General features: G+C 37.9%; 1 protein-coding gene across 7 annotated transcripts in view; it reads left to right on the top strand.

Annotated features, from left to right (window-relative positions):
* Positions 1-18233, top strand: part of ANO4 (anoctamin 4) — a 452569-nt gene that overhangs the window by 354537 nt on the left and 79799 nt on the right. For 5 of the 7 annotated variants that reach the window (XM_027593730.1, XM_027593729.1, XM_027593731.1 and 2 more), the window contains 5 exons: positions 2924-2979; positions 5294-5415; positions 9226-9360; positions 10439-10535; positions 15076-15136. The exons of 1 other annotated variant lie outside the window; for it this stretch is intronic. In XM_027593730.1, the coding sequence (XP_027449531.1) occupies positions 2924-2979; positions 5294-5415; positions 9226-9360; positions 10439-10535; positions 15076-15136 (471 nt within the window). The remainder of the gene's footprint in view (positions 1-2923; positions 2980-5293; positions 5416-9225; positions 9361-10438; positions 10536-15075; positions 15137-18233) is intronic. One more of the 7 variants, XM_027593732.1, reaches the window with a different exon arrangement.

Genomic DNA, 18233 nt, shown 5'->3' with positions numbered 1-18233 from the left:
TTCTGCATTCATTCCTAATAAAAACTCAGCAAACTGTGAATAGAAAGGAACTTCTTCAACCTTAGTAAAGTACATCTATAAAATACTCATAGTTAACATTATACTTGATGGTAAAAACTAAATGCTTTCCCCCAAGATAAGGAACAGGACAAGTAAGTCTTCTCTTGTATTCATCATTTTACTAGCCAATGCAATAAGACAAGAAAAATAGTAGGCGTCCAAATTGAAAAAGAAGTAAAACTGTCCTTAGTCTCAGATGACATGATCATCTGTATAAAAGCTCCAACAGGATCTACAGAAACACTAGTAGAATGAGTATGGCTATGTTGCAAGAAACAAAACTGATATACAAAACTCAATTGTATTTCTATAAACCAGCAACAAACACTAAGGAATTAAAATTTTAAAGACCATACCATTTACAATAATATCAAAAAAATATGAAATACTTATCTGACAAGAGATATGTAAGGGGTGCCTGGGTAGCACAGTCTGTTGAGCATCTGACTCTTGGTTACAGCTCAGGTTGTGGTCCTCAGGGTCCTGAGATTGAGCCCTGCACTTGGGCTCTGTGCTCAGAGCAGTCTTTTTGAGACTCTCTCTCCCTCTCCTCCTGCCTCTCCCCATCTCTCTCGCACGCGAATAAATAAATCTTAAAAAAAGATATGTAAGATATGTACACTGAAAACTACAGAACATTTGTGAGAAATTTAAGACTTAAAAAATATACCCTGATACACCCTGTTCATAGATCAGAAGACTCAATATTGTTCTCCCCAATTTAATCTATAGATTCAGTGCAATCTCATTCAAACTCCCAAGGTTGTGTGTGTGTATGTGTCTATGGAAATTTACAAGCTGATTAAAAAATTCACAACTTAGAATAGCCAAAGTAACTTCGAAAAAAAAAAGCACAAATGGAGGGTTAACCCTTCTTGATTTCAAGAATTATTATAGACCTAAAGTAATCAAAAGAGTGTGGTATTGATGTAAAGATAGACAAATAGATCTGTGGAACAGAATAGAGAATCCATAAGTAGAGCCACACATATGTGGACAATTGATTTCTGACAAAGTCTCAAAGACAATTCAGTAGATAAAGGATTCTCTTTTCAAAAAATGGTGCTGGAACAATTCATAACCCATATGCAAAAAAAAAATGAATCCATATATAAAAATTAACTCAAATGGATCATAGATCTAAATATAAAGCCTAGGGGCGCCTGGTTGGCTCAGCCAGTTAAGCATCTGCCTTTGGCTCAGGTCATGATTGCAGGGTCCTGGTACTGAGCACCGCATCAGGCTCCCTGCTCAGCAGTCAGCTTCTTCCTCTGTCCCTTTCCCCCATTTGTGCTGTCTCTCTCAAATAAATAAATAAAAAATCTTGAGAAAAAAATAAATAAATATAAAACCTAAGGTTATAAAAACTCCAGGAGAAAATTTTTGTGGCCTTAGGTTAGTTGGGAATTTCTTAAATACAATTCATAAAAGAAAAAAATGGATAAATTGAACCTCATCAAAATTAAAGCTTTTGCTCTTTGAAGTATATTTTTGAGAGAATGAAAAGAGAATCCACATACTATGAGAAAAAAAAATCAAAGCATATGTCTAATGAAAGACCTCTAGAATATATAAAAAACAGTCATAACTCAATAATAAAAAAACTAATGAGCATAAGATTTGAACAGATATTTCACAAGAGAAGATATGCAGATGGCAAATAAAGTTAAATATATACCCACCATATGATCTCATTATTCCATTTCTCAGTATTTTCCCAAAGAGAGATAAAAGCAGACATCCATACAAAGACTTCTACATAAATGCTCACAGTAGCATTATTTGTAATAGCTGAGGACTGGAAACAGATATCAAGGGGAATAAATAAACAGTTATATATCCCTATGATGGAATACTCAGCAATAAAAAAATTATCTTGAGTGAAAGAATTCAGATAAAAAGGAGTAATGATGTATAGTTTCATTTATATAAAATTCTAGAAAATGCAAACTCATAATGACAGAAAGCAGATCAGTGTTTGCTTTGGAGATGGCATAGGGAGGAGTGCAGTTACAAAGTGGCATGATAAAACTTGGGGTATGGATATGTTTACTACCTTGACTGTGCTGATGGTTTCAGGTATGCATATATAAGTCAAATCTTCTCAAATTGTATGTTTTAAATCTGTGCTATTTATGGTATGTCAGTTATGCCTCAATAAAGCTATTTTTTAAAAAATCCACATATCCAGGGCACCTTGGTGGCTCAGTCAGTTAAGTGTCCAACTCTTGATTTCAGCTCAGGTCATGATCTCAGTCAAGGTCATGAGGACGAACCCTGCATCAGGCTCCATGCCCAGCATGCAGCCTAAGATTCTCTCTCTCTCTGTCTCCCTCCGCCCCTCCCTTCCCGTGTGCATATGTGCTCTCTCTCTCTAAAAAAGATCCACATATCCAACACCCCTCCCCCATTTTATGTATGAAAAAATTGAGGCCTGAGGACAAGAAGACTTTTTCAAAATCATACCGCTAGTCCAATGCAGAAGGGTTAGATTTATCCACATTAAAGCTTCTGAATGAAAATGTAAAAAGAGCTCCTGGTAGAAAACCTTTTTGGGGGGTATGATAAATTCACCCACTTTTCTCAGTACATTCCCATCTTTGTGCCTGGCACTGTAGTAGGTATACTTCACCGTTTTGTTTTGTTTTGTTTTTTCTATTTGAAAATCCAATTTCCCAGCTCTCGATTCCAATTTCCTAGCAGATAGCCAAACTTTCTAAACTGTTGGAGTACCCAGCTGGGTTTGAATCACATTTGAAACCCTAGTTGTTTTCTTCAAAAAGTACCACCCTTATATTAGTCTTGAATTTTGTGAGGATTCAAACCCAGTATTAATTCAAACTGAACTTTTTTGTTGTTTTAGGTCTGAATCGTTTGCTTACCAATGGCTCCTATGAAGCTGCATTTCCTCTGCATGAGGTATTGTCCTGCCTTTCCTCTGTCAGTTTCTTGTTATTAAATTAGCTTCTGGGAATAGTCATTAACTGAGTTGTTGATATGACATTTGTTCAGAATGAATTTAATTTATTCAGTGGATAATTAGGGAGAGTCTACATGCATTGTGACATCTCTCCCTCATCATAGATTTATTTCTATATATCATTTTTTATGTAATTTAAGAATACTTGAATCAAGAGTCACTCAGCATGAATTCAGAGGAACTCCAAGTCATAAAATTAAAGAAGCACTGAAAATTTGCATGAGGCACCAGACCCATGGGGAAAATGTTCCTGAAACGTATAGTCTCTGTAACGAAGAAATTTATAGCTATTCTTTAGAGAGGAGGAGGGAACCATCTTGAAAAGCCTGTGGTAACCAAAGGGTGATGAATGGAAATGAATAGTATTGTACCTATTATTGCTCATTTAAGATATATAAAATTTGATATTCTCTTTATTTGCTACATGGTTTTTGTCATATATAAGGACTTTAGCAAATATAACTGTGGTTCCCCTTAACCCGGCTTTCCCCATTCAATCTTGGGTTATTTAACCCAGAATTCTCTTGTACACATAGGTTTTCAGGGACATAATCCTTATGATTGGTGATGAGAGATTGTTGTCATGTTCATGGTATTGACCCCCTACTTTGTACCTGTCACTGTGTGACAAAGAGAGCACAAAGATGATTATCCTTTCCCATGCCCTGTAGGACCTCACAAGCTAGCCAGGCTGGAACTTCTGGGAGTTATTTCCAGAAGTCTTCTACTGGAAACAGTGTTAGTGGTTTGCCAGTAAACTTTGCAGAACAGTTCCAACAATTTGCAAATGGCAAGTCTTTCCAAAACATACCTTTTATTTGGATTACAGTGCTGCTTCTGTTGTTTTAAACACCACAAGGATGCAAAGGTGATGGAGAATTTTACAAATCTTATTCATTAAGAAAACTAGAAGCTTTGGTCTCAGACCCTATTTACAGACTTCCACGAAACATTTTTGGAATGATCCCTCTCATATGACAACAGCAAACATTTTGACCCAAAGGTTTTTAAAGCCACACATGGGTGATTCTGAACTCTCAAGACAGATTCCCACCCCCCAAAACATCATGTGCTTCTTGTAGTTATTTACTGGATTGCCCAAAAAAGGTTTCAGTGACAACTGCATCCTCCCACAGCTGAGCCCTTGCCCGTAGAGAGGGCAGTGTCTGAACAATGGTAGGTGAGCAGAAATATCTGTGCAGATGAGTAGGTGGCAGGTAGGACGATGTCTGAGAAGATGCAGTTCTGAAACTACATGGAGTAATTCAAGGCCTCTTCTCTTTGGTTTTCATACCTCAGTAAAACCCTGTATTCTATGAGAAGAGACCTTCTAAATCAGTGATAGCAGAAACAGTAACATAATCACTGTTGACTCTTTACTCTGTTTAACTTAATTATATTAATTTAACATCCTAATAACCTTCAGAGGCAGAAAAGCAAGAAGGGAAGATATTGTTGCCCTTGTTTCATGTTAAAAATTTAAATAGAGGTTTAGAGAAAGGTTAGCTCCCTCTAGTTACTGTGTGAGTTGTTGGTTAAGCTGAGACTAGAACCTGAGTTTCTTGTCTCTCAGTCTTGTTCACCTTCCACTGAGAAAGAACTTCTCAGGTTAATGTTAATAATTCGTCCTCCAGAAAGTACTTTTTCTGTTTATGAAGCTAGCATTGCCACTAGCTGAACTCAGAAAAACCTCCAGCTGTCTGGTCCTTGGTCTCCTCATTTGCTCCATGAGGTGGTTGAATTAGATTTGAATTGTAATTTTGAAGTTCTATCCAGCTTTTATATTTTAGGGTTTTTGTGTGGATAAGGCAAGGGTACAACTATGGCTGTTTACCAACTACCCTGTCTTGAGACAAATGGAAAAGAGAGCTAAGTCTTGGGCATGGCCTCTACGCAAGACACTTTATTCACTCAAACCATGAGAGAAAATTAATGAGGCAGGAATTATTAGTTCCATAATGAACTAGAAATCTAAGGCTCAGAGAGATTAAGGTCCCCTAGCTAAGAAGTAGTGGGACTGAGTTTGAACTCAGTTCAAACCTGCCTGATTCCTAGCAAGCATGTGCTTTTTACTACACAGCATCATCAACAAGATTACGTCCACAATAACTGCTTTCCTTTCAATAGTATGGATCCATTTCTTTCTAATATCACCCCATCACTACTCCTTCCATAAAAGACTAGTATTACTATCAGCTTTTCCTTATGGATTTTTTGGTATTACCTCACTGGAAGGTGGTGTTTTTATCCCAGGGAAGTTACAGAAGTAAAAACTCCATTAGAACCCACGGAGCGGAAAACCACCGACATCTGCTCTATGAGTGCTGGGCCTCCTGGGGCGTGTGGTATAAATACCAGCCTTTGGATCTTGTAAGGTGAGTTCTTAACCAACTGCAAATATAAAACTTGCACAGAGTGATTAGGGCAGGCTGTCAGCTGGGACAAGGAAAAAGTCTGAGTTACACAGCTCTTACTCAAATCTGGCTTCATCTCAAGAAGGCAACTCATCAGAGGACATCGGTCTTTCTTGGTAAACTAGACCTCACTCTGATGAGGATGCTGCTTCCTCCAAAAAGGTCTCAGGAAGGGGCCTGTGAGATCAGTCAGGCCTTCCATAGGACTTTATATGGAGCGAGTCATTCATGCGACTGTTATTGACAAATTATCAGTAACAATTGCAGGAAGGTGACAGGCTTACATATATTAGTGACAAATGGAATATTAGTCTTACACACACCTTCCATATAAGTAAGAAAAATGGAGTTCTATCATTCTAATAAATTTTAGGCTTATTGTAATTTTCAACTAATAACCTTTAAAGATTGTTTTAATTCTGCAAGTCAAATTAGTATATTAGTATATCAGCTTTTAACCTATGATAATTCTACAGTGGAAATGTATGTTTTTTTAACTATTTATGTCCAACTCTCTGCCATGGCAGCATTATACTCTGACATCTCATTATTTATTTAGAGACTGGTTATTAAGATTGGGTAACAATCCATGCTTCATGGATTCCTTATAAAAAAGAAAATCATGTCTCATTTCCTAGACTAGCTGGATTTGGTTTACTTTCACTAGTGCCTTTAAAAAAAAATGAGCCCAGAGGAAAATGACATAGTAAGACAACTCACTTTATACATTTTGTCTGCCTGGGTAGTCATTTTTCCTGCCAGAGTCCTTGTTACTAAGTATTTATTCCTACTGACCCAGGGTCATTGATGAATTGTATACTGTTCTTTGTGTTAGTAACAAATAATCCAGATGATCTGGGTGAGTGGAAAATACTTTCTGAGATGAGATCATTTTCTTTTGACCAGTCTCAATACATGGTGTAAAACAGTGGAGGAAGAAAAAAATACAAGTAAGTCCTCTTACCAGCCTCACTCCCAATATTACAGGATTACAGTGATCAAAAATTCCAGAAAATTACTGCAGGCAAAATATCTGCCTGTTTGTCAATGAGTATTAATTAACTGCCCATTGTGTTTCTAGTGTGATGCTAAATAATATTGGCAAAGACAAATGGAAGCCACCATATCTGAGAAACTCAGTTTCCTTCAGCAAAACAGGCTCTGCATGCTTGAAACAACTAGAAAATACACGACTGCACAATTAGGTAAAATGTGTGATGAAGGTGATTAGTTTTATAACAATTTGGAAAAACGGAAAGGATAGGTATGAGTTGGTGCCTCTGTGGAAGGCTCTGTAGAGCTGAGCCTGGAAGAGAGTAGGATTTGTATAGGCCAAAGGAATGGAGATGAAAAGCATAAGCAATATTTCATTAAAATGAAGTTGTGGAGTATCTAGGGAATCTCAACTCTTAAATAGCTCTTATCCTACAGATTTTGCTTCCTCCATGTCTCTTGATTCTGGGCACACCCCAGGACTTCCTCCATCATACTGCCTCCTTCACCTGATAACCTGGATGATGGCTGTTGTCCCATGCTTGGTCTCCCTTTTCCCATTGTGGTCACTTCCAGTCCATTCTCTATCCTGCAAGTAGAGTGATCTTTTTGGAATTAGATCTGATTATGTGCTTTGAATGTTAAAACTCTCTTAGGATTTTCCCATTCTCTCAAAACAAGAATCAATGCAGTTAGCATGGTTTATAAGACCCTCCGAGGCCCAGCCTCCACCTACCTCGCCAGCCCATCTCTTGTTACCAGTGTTCCAGACACACTGCCCTTATTTCACCTGGTCCCTTCTGCTGTAGGGTCTTTATACTTACTGGAAACACTTGATCCCGTCCCCAGGCCCACCTAGTTAATAATCACCTCCTCAGAGAAGTCTTCCTGAGTAGGGTGGTCACATGGTCTTGGTTTATATACTGGGGAATTGTGTTCATCTCCTTTTGTAGCCCTTTTCCCAGTGTTCTAATTATAAACTTATTTCTTTAACTGATTGATGCCTGTCTACTCTGCCAGCCTGTGAGCTGCACAAGAGCAGGGACCAAGCTGATTTTGTATCCTCAGCTCCTAGCACAATATTTGCCACATGGAAAGTATTTTTTTTTAATTTGTTGAATGAATAAAAGGATGTATCTGTGTATTTGAATGTACACTGGGAGAGTCTTCAGAGAGTGGAAAGTTTCTCTTGGGACACAGTAGAAGATAGGATAAATAATCTTTATTCCATCTTTCAGAGCTTTTAGGAACCATTGGACATTCTAAGAAAAAAGGAAGAGGCCAGTATTTGGAAACAGGTGGTCAGCAACATTTGTTTAGAAGGAAGGGGTGCCTGGGTGGCTCAGTTGGTTAAGCGACTGCCTTCGGCTCAGGTCATGATCCTGGAGTCCTGGGATCGAGTCCCACATCGGGCTCCCTGCTCAGCGGGGAGTCTGCTTCTCCCTCTGACCCTCTTCCCTCTCGTGCTCTCTATCTCTCATTCTCTCTCTCTCAAATAAAAAAATAAAATCTTAAAAAAAAAAGAAAAGAAAAAAATAGAATGAAGGGGGCGGGAAATCGGGGGGAGAGATGAACCATGAGAGACTATGGACTCTGAGAAACAAACTGAGCATTCTAGAGGGGAGGGGGTGCAGGGATGGGTTAGCCTGGTGATGGGTATTAAGGAGGGCACGTACTGCATGGAGCACTGGGTGTTATACAAAAACAGTGGATCATGGATCACCACATCAAAAACTAATGATGGTGACTAACATAATAAAATTTAAAAAAAAAAAAGCTATTAGGTGATTTAAGTGACTACTTTACTATGATGGATTTTCATCTATTAAAAGAATGTATTTAAGTATTTTTAATCTTAGAAATAGAAAAAAAAGGAAAAATAAAATGTAAGCATGTCTATATAAGCTAAAATGTTTTGCTTCATATTTTTCCTGAATAAATTAACTTTGCAAATTAAAAAATAATAATTAGAATATTCTTATATTAGACTAAAAAGTAATTAACCTCTAACTAATGAAATATAGCAGTTGAGAGGCATAGAAAGCAGAATTTGGGTTGTATTCTAACATAAGTCAATTATATTCTTAATGGTGTTTGAGAAAGAAAAAACAAGGAATTCCCTGGACATTTCTAAACTTCGCACACTGCAGGGCACTAGGCAGACTGGTTAGTCTCAGAAAAAACATTTATTGAGGTAGATGTTGAAACTTGTGAAAAATCATTAAAAGGAAAAGTTGCTCTCATTTATCAATTCATTTTGAATCTCTATAATTAGAGTTTTTTTTCTTTCTAATATCTTGTGATTCTAGCATTCTAAACATCTTAGAAAGCTATGAAATATTGAAAGGGGTGTTTAAAGTTTTTTGCAATAACTTTGTTTCCTATTTTTAAAGATATATGTAATTATAACACATGTGTTACAAAAAAGCACAGACTCAGAAATGGCAAAGATGAGATGATGTGTTGTCACCAATACTTCAAATTCTCCTGGTTCTGTATTAATAAGTGTCATATCTTCCTGAATGGGCATGGGTTTATGTGTGTTCTCAGAACAAGCTTGTATATAATCATGTTCTTTTATGGAAGGGTTCATCTATTTCTGATATATAATGATAGGAGAAGAAATTTAAGCCAGAGCCTTAGTTTGGTCAAGTGCTCTATTCTCTTGGATGCATGTGTTATCAGCAAGGCCAGTAACATGACTGAGCAAAGTATTTTATAATGCCTAACTCTATAAACACTTCACTATGATTTGCAAGGCTCTTGTGTCTTAAACAGGCGGTACTTTGGAGAGAAGATTGGGTTGTATTTTGCCTGGTTGGGCTGGTACACCGGCATGCTCTTCCCAGCTGCCTTCATTGGATTATTTGTCTTTTTGTATGGAGTCATTACTCTGGATCACTGCCAAGTCAGGTATGGGGAGCTCTGGGTGAGCCTGCCCTTGCTTCTATTTAGAGATGGGTGGTGGTGCTTTGGGGATGTTCCCATGCTGTGGGCCCGCTTTTCCTTCTAACTTCCTTCTCAGTCAGTCCTGGGAAGAATTCAGAAGGCTCAGTTCACTAGATGTTCCATCCATTGCCTACTGCTGTAGTCTTCAGTTACCAGGGAATCAAACTTTATGTTTATGGACATATAAGCCACTCCGTGTCCACAGAAAAATCACTTCCATTCACTGGCTAACAGTTGCTCTCTTTCTGACTTTTTTACCTTTTCCTCTTTCTGCTAATCCTGCAAAATGGTGGGTTAATGATCCTTTTTTATGAATTCTGTGTTTTTACAAAGACCTTTTAAAACCTAAGCCGGAAAGACATCTCACCAACTTGCTGGGGCCTTGAGAATGAATGATTCAGTGTTGAGGTTGTTATCTTAGCTCTCACCAGAATAGAGTTTAAGGTATTCGTAGAGGTTTTATTGCCAGTCTAGACAATGATCTTAAATAATAAATGTGCCTTTTTAAAAGTGATTGCAAAAGTAAAAGTGATTGATTCTGCCTCCTGTAAAAAAATATTTTACTTTCTGGTAGAATTGTTAATGGGGATATAGTTTTCCCCTAGAACTAGTGCATCTTATTTTTATTTAGCCCTCCATTATTGGTTTTCACTTATCATGTACGTAGAGATTGAAGCAGACACTTTTAGGTACCTGGTTGTTTCTATAATTCAGTATGAAATTGCTTCAAATCTGTGCAGTGTTGTGAATGACTTTTGTGTCATTTAGGGTATAATATCCAGTGTTGTGCTTCATGTATTTTCAAAGTTTAACTTTTTAATATGTAAAACTAAGAAACAACCTCACAAATAAGTAGGTTTATCAAATTATTAAAATGTGCAGGCACTTGTTTACATTAATAACAGAGAAGTCTAGGAAGCTTCTAAGGACAAAAATCTAATCTACTGGATCTTATTTAGTGGTTAAGGATTCTGGTGAAATTGGAGAAGAAAACATGCTCTTATGTCATTAAAAAGGAGTCCTTTTCTATTCTCTCTTCCAGTAAAGAAGTCTGCCAAGCTACAGATATCATCATGTGTCCCGTGTGTGATAAATATTGTCCATTCATGAGGCTGTCAGATAGCTGCGTTTATGCCAAGGTAATTTCAAATCTGTGGCATTTTAGGTAGATTGAATTTTTCATACATTTCCCTGAGGAACAGAGGGTAACTGTATTCTCTTTGTCATTGCTGGTCTTTGAGTCTCAAATTGATGTTGTAGGAGAGAGTTACCTCTTATCACTTGGTATTCTTATTCAAATACGTCTGTTACTGTATATGTATTTTATTTTATTTTTTTAATTTTTTATTTATTACTTTTTATTACATTATGTTAGTTACTGTACAGTACATCATTAGTTCTTGATGTAGTGTTCTATGATTCATTGTTTGTGTATTAGCTCTGATTATCATCACAGGAAGCTGCAGTATGCATACTGCAAAGAGTACAGTTGTTAGAGTCAGAGAAAGACTCAGATCTTGACTCGCTCTTTACCACTTATCAGTCCCAGAACAAGTCATTTACCTCTCTGAGCCACAGTTTTCTTATTGTAAAATGGAGAACATGATGCTTGTTTTACACAATTGTTATAAGAAATGAGATAAAATGTTTACTGATCAAAGTGCTTGGCAGATGGTAAAATCTCAGTAAATGAGAGCCGCCACCATTTTCCTCTTTCATTATTGTTATTGTAAAAAAGAAAAAAATTAGATTCAGGACTAGTTCAGCTACTTGCCTTCTTGACCGGGCACATGGACAATCTCTTTGAGGCTGAGCTTTCTCATCTCTAAAATGCAGGCAGTAATAACTACCTTCTCTGCCCCATGGCTTATCATGAAGACAAAGAAGATAGTACCTATATGGAAAAGTACTTTGAAAAAAATACATAGCATTATTATGTCCATTATATGTTATTTCATGTCCCTTTCTCATGTTATGCCTTACTTTATTAAAATTTTAGATAACATTCATCAAATTCCTTATTTTTTACTTAGGGACGTTGTCACTAATATAAAGCATTAGCTAGAGTATGGGCTGCTGAAGACTTTTCCAAGACCACTACCTGTCAACTTTCCCAGATTTCAGATACAAAAAGGGTTGGCAGACTTTGCTAATATCTGCAGTCCCTGCAGCTTGGATCTATTTAATTACACTGTGGGCATGGCAGAGTTTTGTTCATTTTAAGTGAGAGAACATCTGATAGACAGCCCAGGAGCCCGCCCATCCATGATGTCTGTAACACTGCAGGTGCCATTCTATGTGGGTAGATCCCAAACCACAGCAGCCAGCTGTGATCTTAGAAAGATTTGGATAAGTGCTGCAAGAGACCAAAAAAGCACAAAATACTCTCCCTACCTTTGGAGATAGACTGAAGTGAGGGAGGAAAAACTAACAGAATGAGCTTGGGAAATAAAGATTTGGTGAGAATCAAGAGAGTTTTGTCAGTAATATAATCTTGTTTAAAGATCATGAGTTAAGCTTGAATGACTCAGGTGCAAAAATTCTGCCTTTTGGGAATCTCAGAAATGCAGTCTTTTGTTGTTACTGTTGTTTGGGGATATTTGTTTTTTACATGGAAAGATAGGACCTGAGTGAAATTCTCTCCTTAGGGAGATCCATGATGATTCCCTAAAAGGATCATCATGGGTAGTTCAGAGTGCTGATTTTATAGGAGCTAGTTGAGCAGTTATCCTACTGAATATAAGATCTAGAGCAATAATAATTATAATAGCTAGGCTGTATACATAAAAGTAGCTAGGCAACCTATGTTTTTATTTCTAATTCTTACAGCAACTTCAAGGTAGATGTTATTACTCTTGTTTTACTCAGAGGTAAAAATTACTCATCCATGGTCACACAGCAGTAAGGCTAAGTTAGCTAAGCCTTGGTTTGTCTGATTGCAAAACATATCCTTGTGCCATATTGAGGCTACAAGATGTTCGGATTCTGGATTTTAGAGTGGGTCCTTCCTTAAAATACTTAGTAAAATGAAAGCTTTTTTAGCCTCAAAAAAGCCTCTGATGAAAGAATTGAAGTTCTGTAGAGTTTCCTTTAGAAGCATTTATTAGAAAGGCCAAATCCATTTCATGGGACTGAGGATACATAGGGATATTGGATCCAATCAGATTCCAGATCCAATCTAATCAATGGCTGTTCTGCTGGTCAGGAATGCTTTATCCCCAACCTTTACACTTGCGAGGTCAGAAACCCAACTGAAATTGGCTTAAGCCAAAAGGGACTTATTGGCTCATTTCACTGGGAAAATGTACTGGAATAGCTCACGCTGTCTGAGAACAAGGGCCTCAAGGCCTAAACTGGTCCTCCAGGCCTCATATGTCTCTATATAGCCATCTGTCTACAAGATCCTTCTTCAGAGAGGTTCTCCTTACATGATCAGGAAGGTAGCTGCTAACTGTCACAACATGAGGCTTATATCTTCTCTATCTCCTGAAGCATGTCTTTATGCTTTTTAAAAATGCTTGGTCTACTGTTACAGAATGTCTATTTCAGAACATGTGTATTGCCTAGTTTGGAATTCTTTGGAGTCAGCTGTCTTCCCCAAATACTTCATTATTTTGACCTGTGCATGTTTGTCCCCTGGAGGTGTCAACCACTTTGGGTGATGGTCAGAGGCCAGACACTCAGCTCTCAGGCCTGGTGAGTTTACAGAAAGGAAAGGACAGTGTGTCTCAGGTACCACTGTGTGCTGCACTTTTCCAGAGGACTTTTTGGTCAGCGTTTCATTTTTAAGCCTGCCCGGGAACAAAACAGAATTGGATGAAGCCACTCTTCCTTGATTATAATCTACCAGGCCTGAAATTTAAGAGGAGCTGGACTGAGGAGAGAATGCCTGAGGACAGCTGGCCAGGCAGCACCTCCTCATCTCCTCAACCAGGCAGAACTCTGATATTACCCCAAGAACCAGCCCCTGTGGTTTGGCCTGTTGCAGCTGATTTGATGGGAGACCCTAACTGTCCAATGACCATTGACGGAGAGGCTGGAGTAGAACTTGTGTATTGCTCCAAGCCAAGTTCCCACTTTGCTTGGGAACTGCCACTAAGTCTCCCTGTAAACCACCACCTCCATCTCTCTCTCTCTCTCTCTCTCTCTCTCTCTCTCTCTCTCTCTCTCTCTCTCTCTCTCACACACACACATACACACACCTGTTCAAGGCAACTTACCATCTGCCTGGGGGTTTCTCAGGGTCTGTTTTTTTGTGTTTTGTTAGTTCCCAGAATCTACTATCTTGCTTCTCTACGGTTGATTTTGGCAAAAGGAGCCATCACTCTATTTTAACTTATCATTTTAGTAGGAACCAGAAGTCCTTATTAACTTACCCCTCCTGATTCACATATTTCCAAGTAACTGCAGCAGAAAAATGTCTCTCTCCAAATGTTTGCTTATCAGTTCCAGAGAAAGACTCTATAATCAATTCTATATTTGAGCCACATGCCCCTAGTGACCTACATGGGAGATATCTACTACCAGGAGAGGGGAGAAAGATAATGTGAACAGCCAAAAACAATGTCCACCACAATTCATTCCAGAATCTACACTGATGGTGCAGGCTACAACTTCCACCAAATCCGTGTAAACACCCTAATAGAGAGCACAGACCAGCCATGTACGCCACTGGAACTCTCGGGCTTGATTTAATGCTCAGTGCATTATACAGTATGCAGTGTAAAACTTAACACTCCCTCTGGCATATGAAATAAATTGGCTTTTGCCTTTTATCTACATTAGGTATTTGAATGCTGCTCATCTCTCCTATGTTCAAAGAAAAAGAAGGCATAAACTTTTGGAAAATTTTGAAATACTTCACACTTGATAGAACAGGAAAAGATCTGTTTATAGTTGGCACATTCTCCAAGGGATAGTAAAGTATATTTTATAGAGAGCTATAAAGCACCCAAAAAAGGTTATGCTTTATGAGCATATCAGTCATCATTTCAATTCGGCATGACATTGGTGTGATTTATCCTAGAGGCAGAAATGAGCGTGGCAGTTTTGCAGGACGAATGTCTTTGCTTTCTGCTGTGGTGTTTGTGATAGAATATATTATCTAGCAGTAAAGTATTTGCTAGCTGTCTTTGTGTTATGTGTAATAGGTAAATACAGTGATTACCTGAGGCTTTAATAAAGGTGGAAGTGGATTTTGTTAATGGTCTGCTCTGTCTTCTTTGTAATACTAAAATTCAGAGGGCAGCCCAGAAAATGTTTGCTCAAAACTACACAAACAAAATAGCCATGTTTTCAAAGTGAATAGATGAGGCATTAAAAATAGAAATCAGGAGACTTTAAAGCAGCGACAATAATACCTCCCTGGTCTTAAATATAAGTATATCCATATGTCCACATATAACAGTTTTTATGGTACATAAAAGAAAAATTTTTGGCACTGTTGGGGCTGCTGATAAATGTTCAGCTAGGTGATAACTACATAAAGGGAACAAATTCTCTGTTGCTTATCCAAACTACTTCATAGTTGGAGGAACCCCCTTCTCGATTATGATCCAAAAGGAATATCTCCCAAGAAACCTTGCAACATTCATTTATTTTTACAGAACTTGAAAAAAAATGTGAATTGAAATATAGTTTATGAGAAACTAGTTTAACTCTGATTCATATTGTTCCCAGGTAACTCACCTCTTTGATAATGGAGCCACTGTCTTCTTTGCTGTCTTCATGGCAGTCTGGGGTAAGTGTTCTGTAGCCACGTAACTTGAGTTCCCTTTATCTGCTCTATAATATGTTCCTTCAGAAATCTGATTTTTGTCATGTGGCTATGAAAGGAAGAGGCTTAAGTAAATTCAGTTGACCATTCTATTAGACATGAGCTGATTAAAAATTCATTTAATTTATTTAAAAAGTAATGTCATAGAGGGGAATACATCTGATTTCTCTTAAACCTTCAACAGTTTCATCAACATCCCATTATTAAAGTAAAATTCATCTTCTGTTGGAGACAAAAATAAACCTTATAGTATGTCAAAAAGTCTGGTAAAGATCTAAGTACTCATAGAAGTATTTGGGACTTTCTGTTGTAAGTGGAATCTTTTCATCCAGCTAATGTATAAGTGCCCGCCTCTGGCTTCCTTCCAGTTCTGGTTAAAATGACCCCCCGAAAACAAGAGCTACTTACAAAACTGAATTGAGTTCTTCTAGATCAGCTAAAGTCAAAAGCTCCATAATAACAAGATGTGATGGAACGTTCACTTAGAGAATTTCTTAACCCAAAGAAAGTACTTAACCTACTTCTTTGTAAAATGGGTTTCATAGTATCTTTCTCGTGGAATCATTATAATGTTTTGATTTAGTAGTATAGAAAAGAGTGGACAAATTTAGAGTAAACAGTTAATGGTGGTTACCTTTGAAGAGAAGGTTCCCCTGTGGAAAGGGTAAGTGAGCTGTGATGAAAGACAGATTTCTTACACAGTATTTTTTTCAATTTGGTTTGAATTTTTCACAATCATGCACTTCCTCTAGAACTTAAAATGCCAGAATCTCTGTTTTGATGTTATAAAACTCTGCTAACTCAAGGCTCAGGCTCATGTTGTTGTTTACGTCTGGAATGAATATCAGATCTTCTCTATCAGAGACTAGCTGAATTGTCATCTCCGTCCTTTGAACTTAGTAACATTTGACTTCTGTCATTCTTTGGACACTTAAAATGATTTGCATACACAATTTATCTACCCTCATAGGTTCATGTTCCTCGAGGATCGTTGTGGTTATTGGCAATTTCATACATTTCTTTTAAAGACAGATTCATATTTGTTGGTTGGTTGGATGGATGGATGGAGAAAAGGAAAGAGAAGGGATAGAGAAGCAGATTATCAAAAGAGTTTCTTTCTAAGACAATGAATGTGTTTAAATAGTCTCTTTGACAACTGAAAATATAAAAACTTCTTGTACTCTTGAGGAGGCTTGTTCTATAGATATATTCTATCTTCCCTATCTAGAGATCTCCAAAGGAAAATTCTCTCCCACTACAGCTCTCTTGAAGGAACATATTTTGAAACCTGTGACTCCAGCCCCTCTCAGTCAGTGGGGATTGGACCCAAGACTTTAGTCAAACCATAGTGTAGTAAGTGGCCTGGAAGAAGACCTGAGGTTCTATAGAAAGAGAAACTGGAAAGATCACCCACAGGCTTATTCTCAAGAATGTGGAATGAAAAGTATGGAGAGAGACAGGGAATTAGCAATAGGAATTGACACTGAAAAATGCAGACAGGACAGGAAGTGGGGAGAAAGAAGGAAATTGAGATTGACCATGAGGTAGAAGCAGGGATCAGGAGAGATTAAAAGCAGGTTGAAGTTATGAGAAATCAGAACCTAGAAATAAGCAAAAGCAAAGTACTAGTGGAAAAGATATAAAGTAGGGGGTCCAGAAGCCCACTGGTAGCCAACTGGAAGAAAATGCAAGACCGTCCCCCAAAGAGAAAGAGAGAATGTAGCCACGTCATGTTGTTAGTAGAATATCAGGGTAAAGACAGGATCTCTTGTGGCTGGAGTCTCTCAAACTGCTAGCTTCTGTATCCTGTTCTGAATAGGCTGTCTTTTAATTCCCATGGGATTCCTGCCTCCCTTGATAGGACTTGTGAAAAGCCCTCATTATCTGTGCTATACCTTAGTGCATTTGTGTTTCTGTCCCTTGCAAACAAAGGAAGCTAATTGTAACAGAATTTTGGTGATGGGACTGAGCTCTCAGATCAAGAATGTATATCGGGATTTTTCCTAGAAAATATTTGTATTGGTAACCCTGATAGGAAGTAGAATAAGCCACCCAGTGCTTAAGCTTTGCCATAGTTACAATTGAGGATACTTTAGAAAATATATTCATTTATTAAACCAGTGGTTCCCAAAATTTTCCATTCATGGCACACATATGAAATGATACTATTTGCACGGCGTACTGATGTACGTGATACTGCCCTAAGTACCTTTGCCTTACCTGCCCCAAGAGATGAAGGGATTATTACCTCTTGCACACCTATAATCATCCCTGGCATACCCATTGGGCAACTCTGCTTTGGGCCATGAGTCTATTATGTAATGAGTTAATTCTTGTGTATAGAGAATAATTTACTGGAAGAATTAATACACAAAACTCCCTTACCCACTTTAGTATTTAACCAGTTTTGACTGAAATAATGTTTTCTTCTCCCAGTTTATCCTCTGAGACTGTAGAGAAATGAAATTCTGGTATAATGACATTTGTCTAAAGGACAGAGGTCATAATCTCCCTGACCCCTCACCCAGTACCATCATTATAAAGGGGATTGCATCCCTTCTTTGCGGGTTGTAACATCTTATGCTGGTGATAAGAAATAGTTGTATTTTATCCTTGCCAACCTCAGTTGATTGGTGGTGGCTGCCTGGAGCATGGAGCTGAGAAGCTTCTGAGTTGCAAGTGGGTGGATTAGAGATTTGACAGTCCTTGGGCCTTGGAGGGTAACCAGTAAGAATCTTATAGATATATTGTAATAACCTTTGGGCAGAAGGGAACATTTTAAGGGCACTCCAGGCAAGGCAAGCCTGGAATAATTCATCCTCTGAATTGCTTTTTCTTAGTTGACAATTTACTGCTTAAATCTTTTGTGGTTCCCAGAAATGTGATAGTTTGAGAAAAAGAATGATTTACCCCAGGTGTTTCATTGTAGATGAGTCTATGCTTTTTGCAGAAATCTCAAATGGCCAATAATAACAGGTATGACAATAGCATACACTTATAGAGGGCCTACTAGCTACTAGACACCATCCTACACATTGTACAGTATCATCTCAGTTAATTT

Source organism: Zalophus californianus, chromosome 9 (assembly GCF_009762305.2).
Source record: "Zalophus californianus isolate mZalCal1 chromosome 9, mZalCal1.pri.v2, whole genome shotgun sequence".
In the NCBI taxonomy this organism is placed as follows: Eukaryota; Metazoa; Chordata; class Mammalia; order Carnivora; family Otariidae; genus Zalophus; species Zalophus californianus.
Note: the sequence above shows the minus strand (reverse complement) of the source record. Positions and strands in the feature narration are given on the sequence as shown.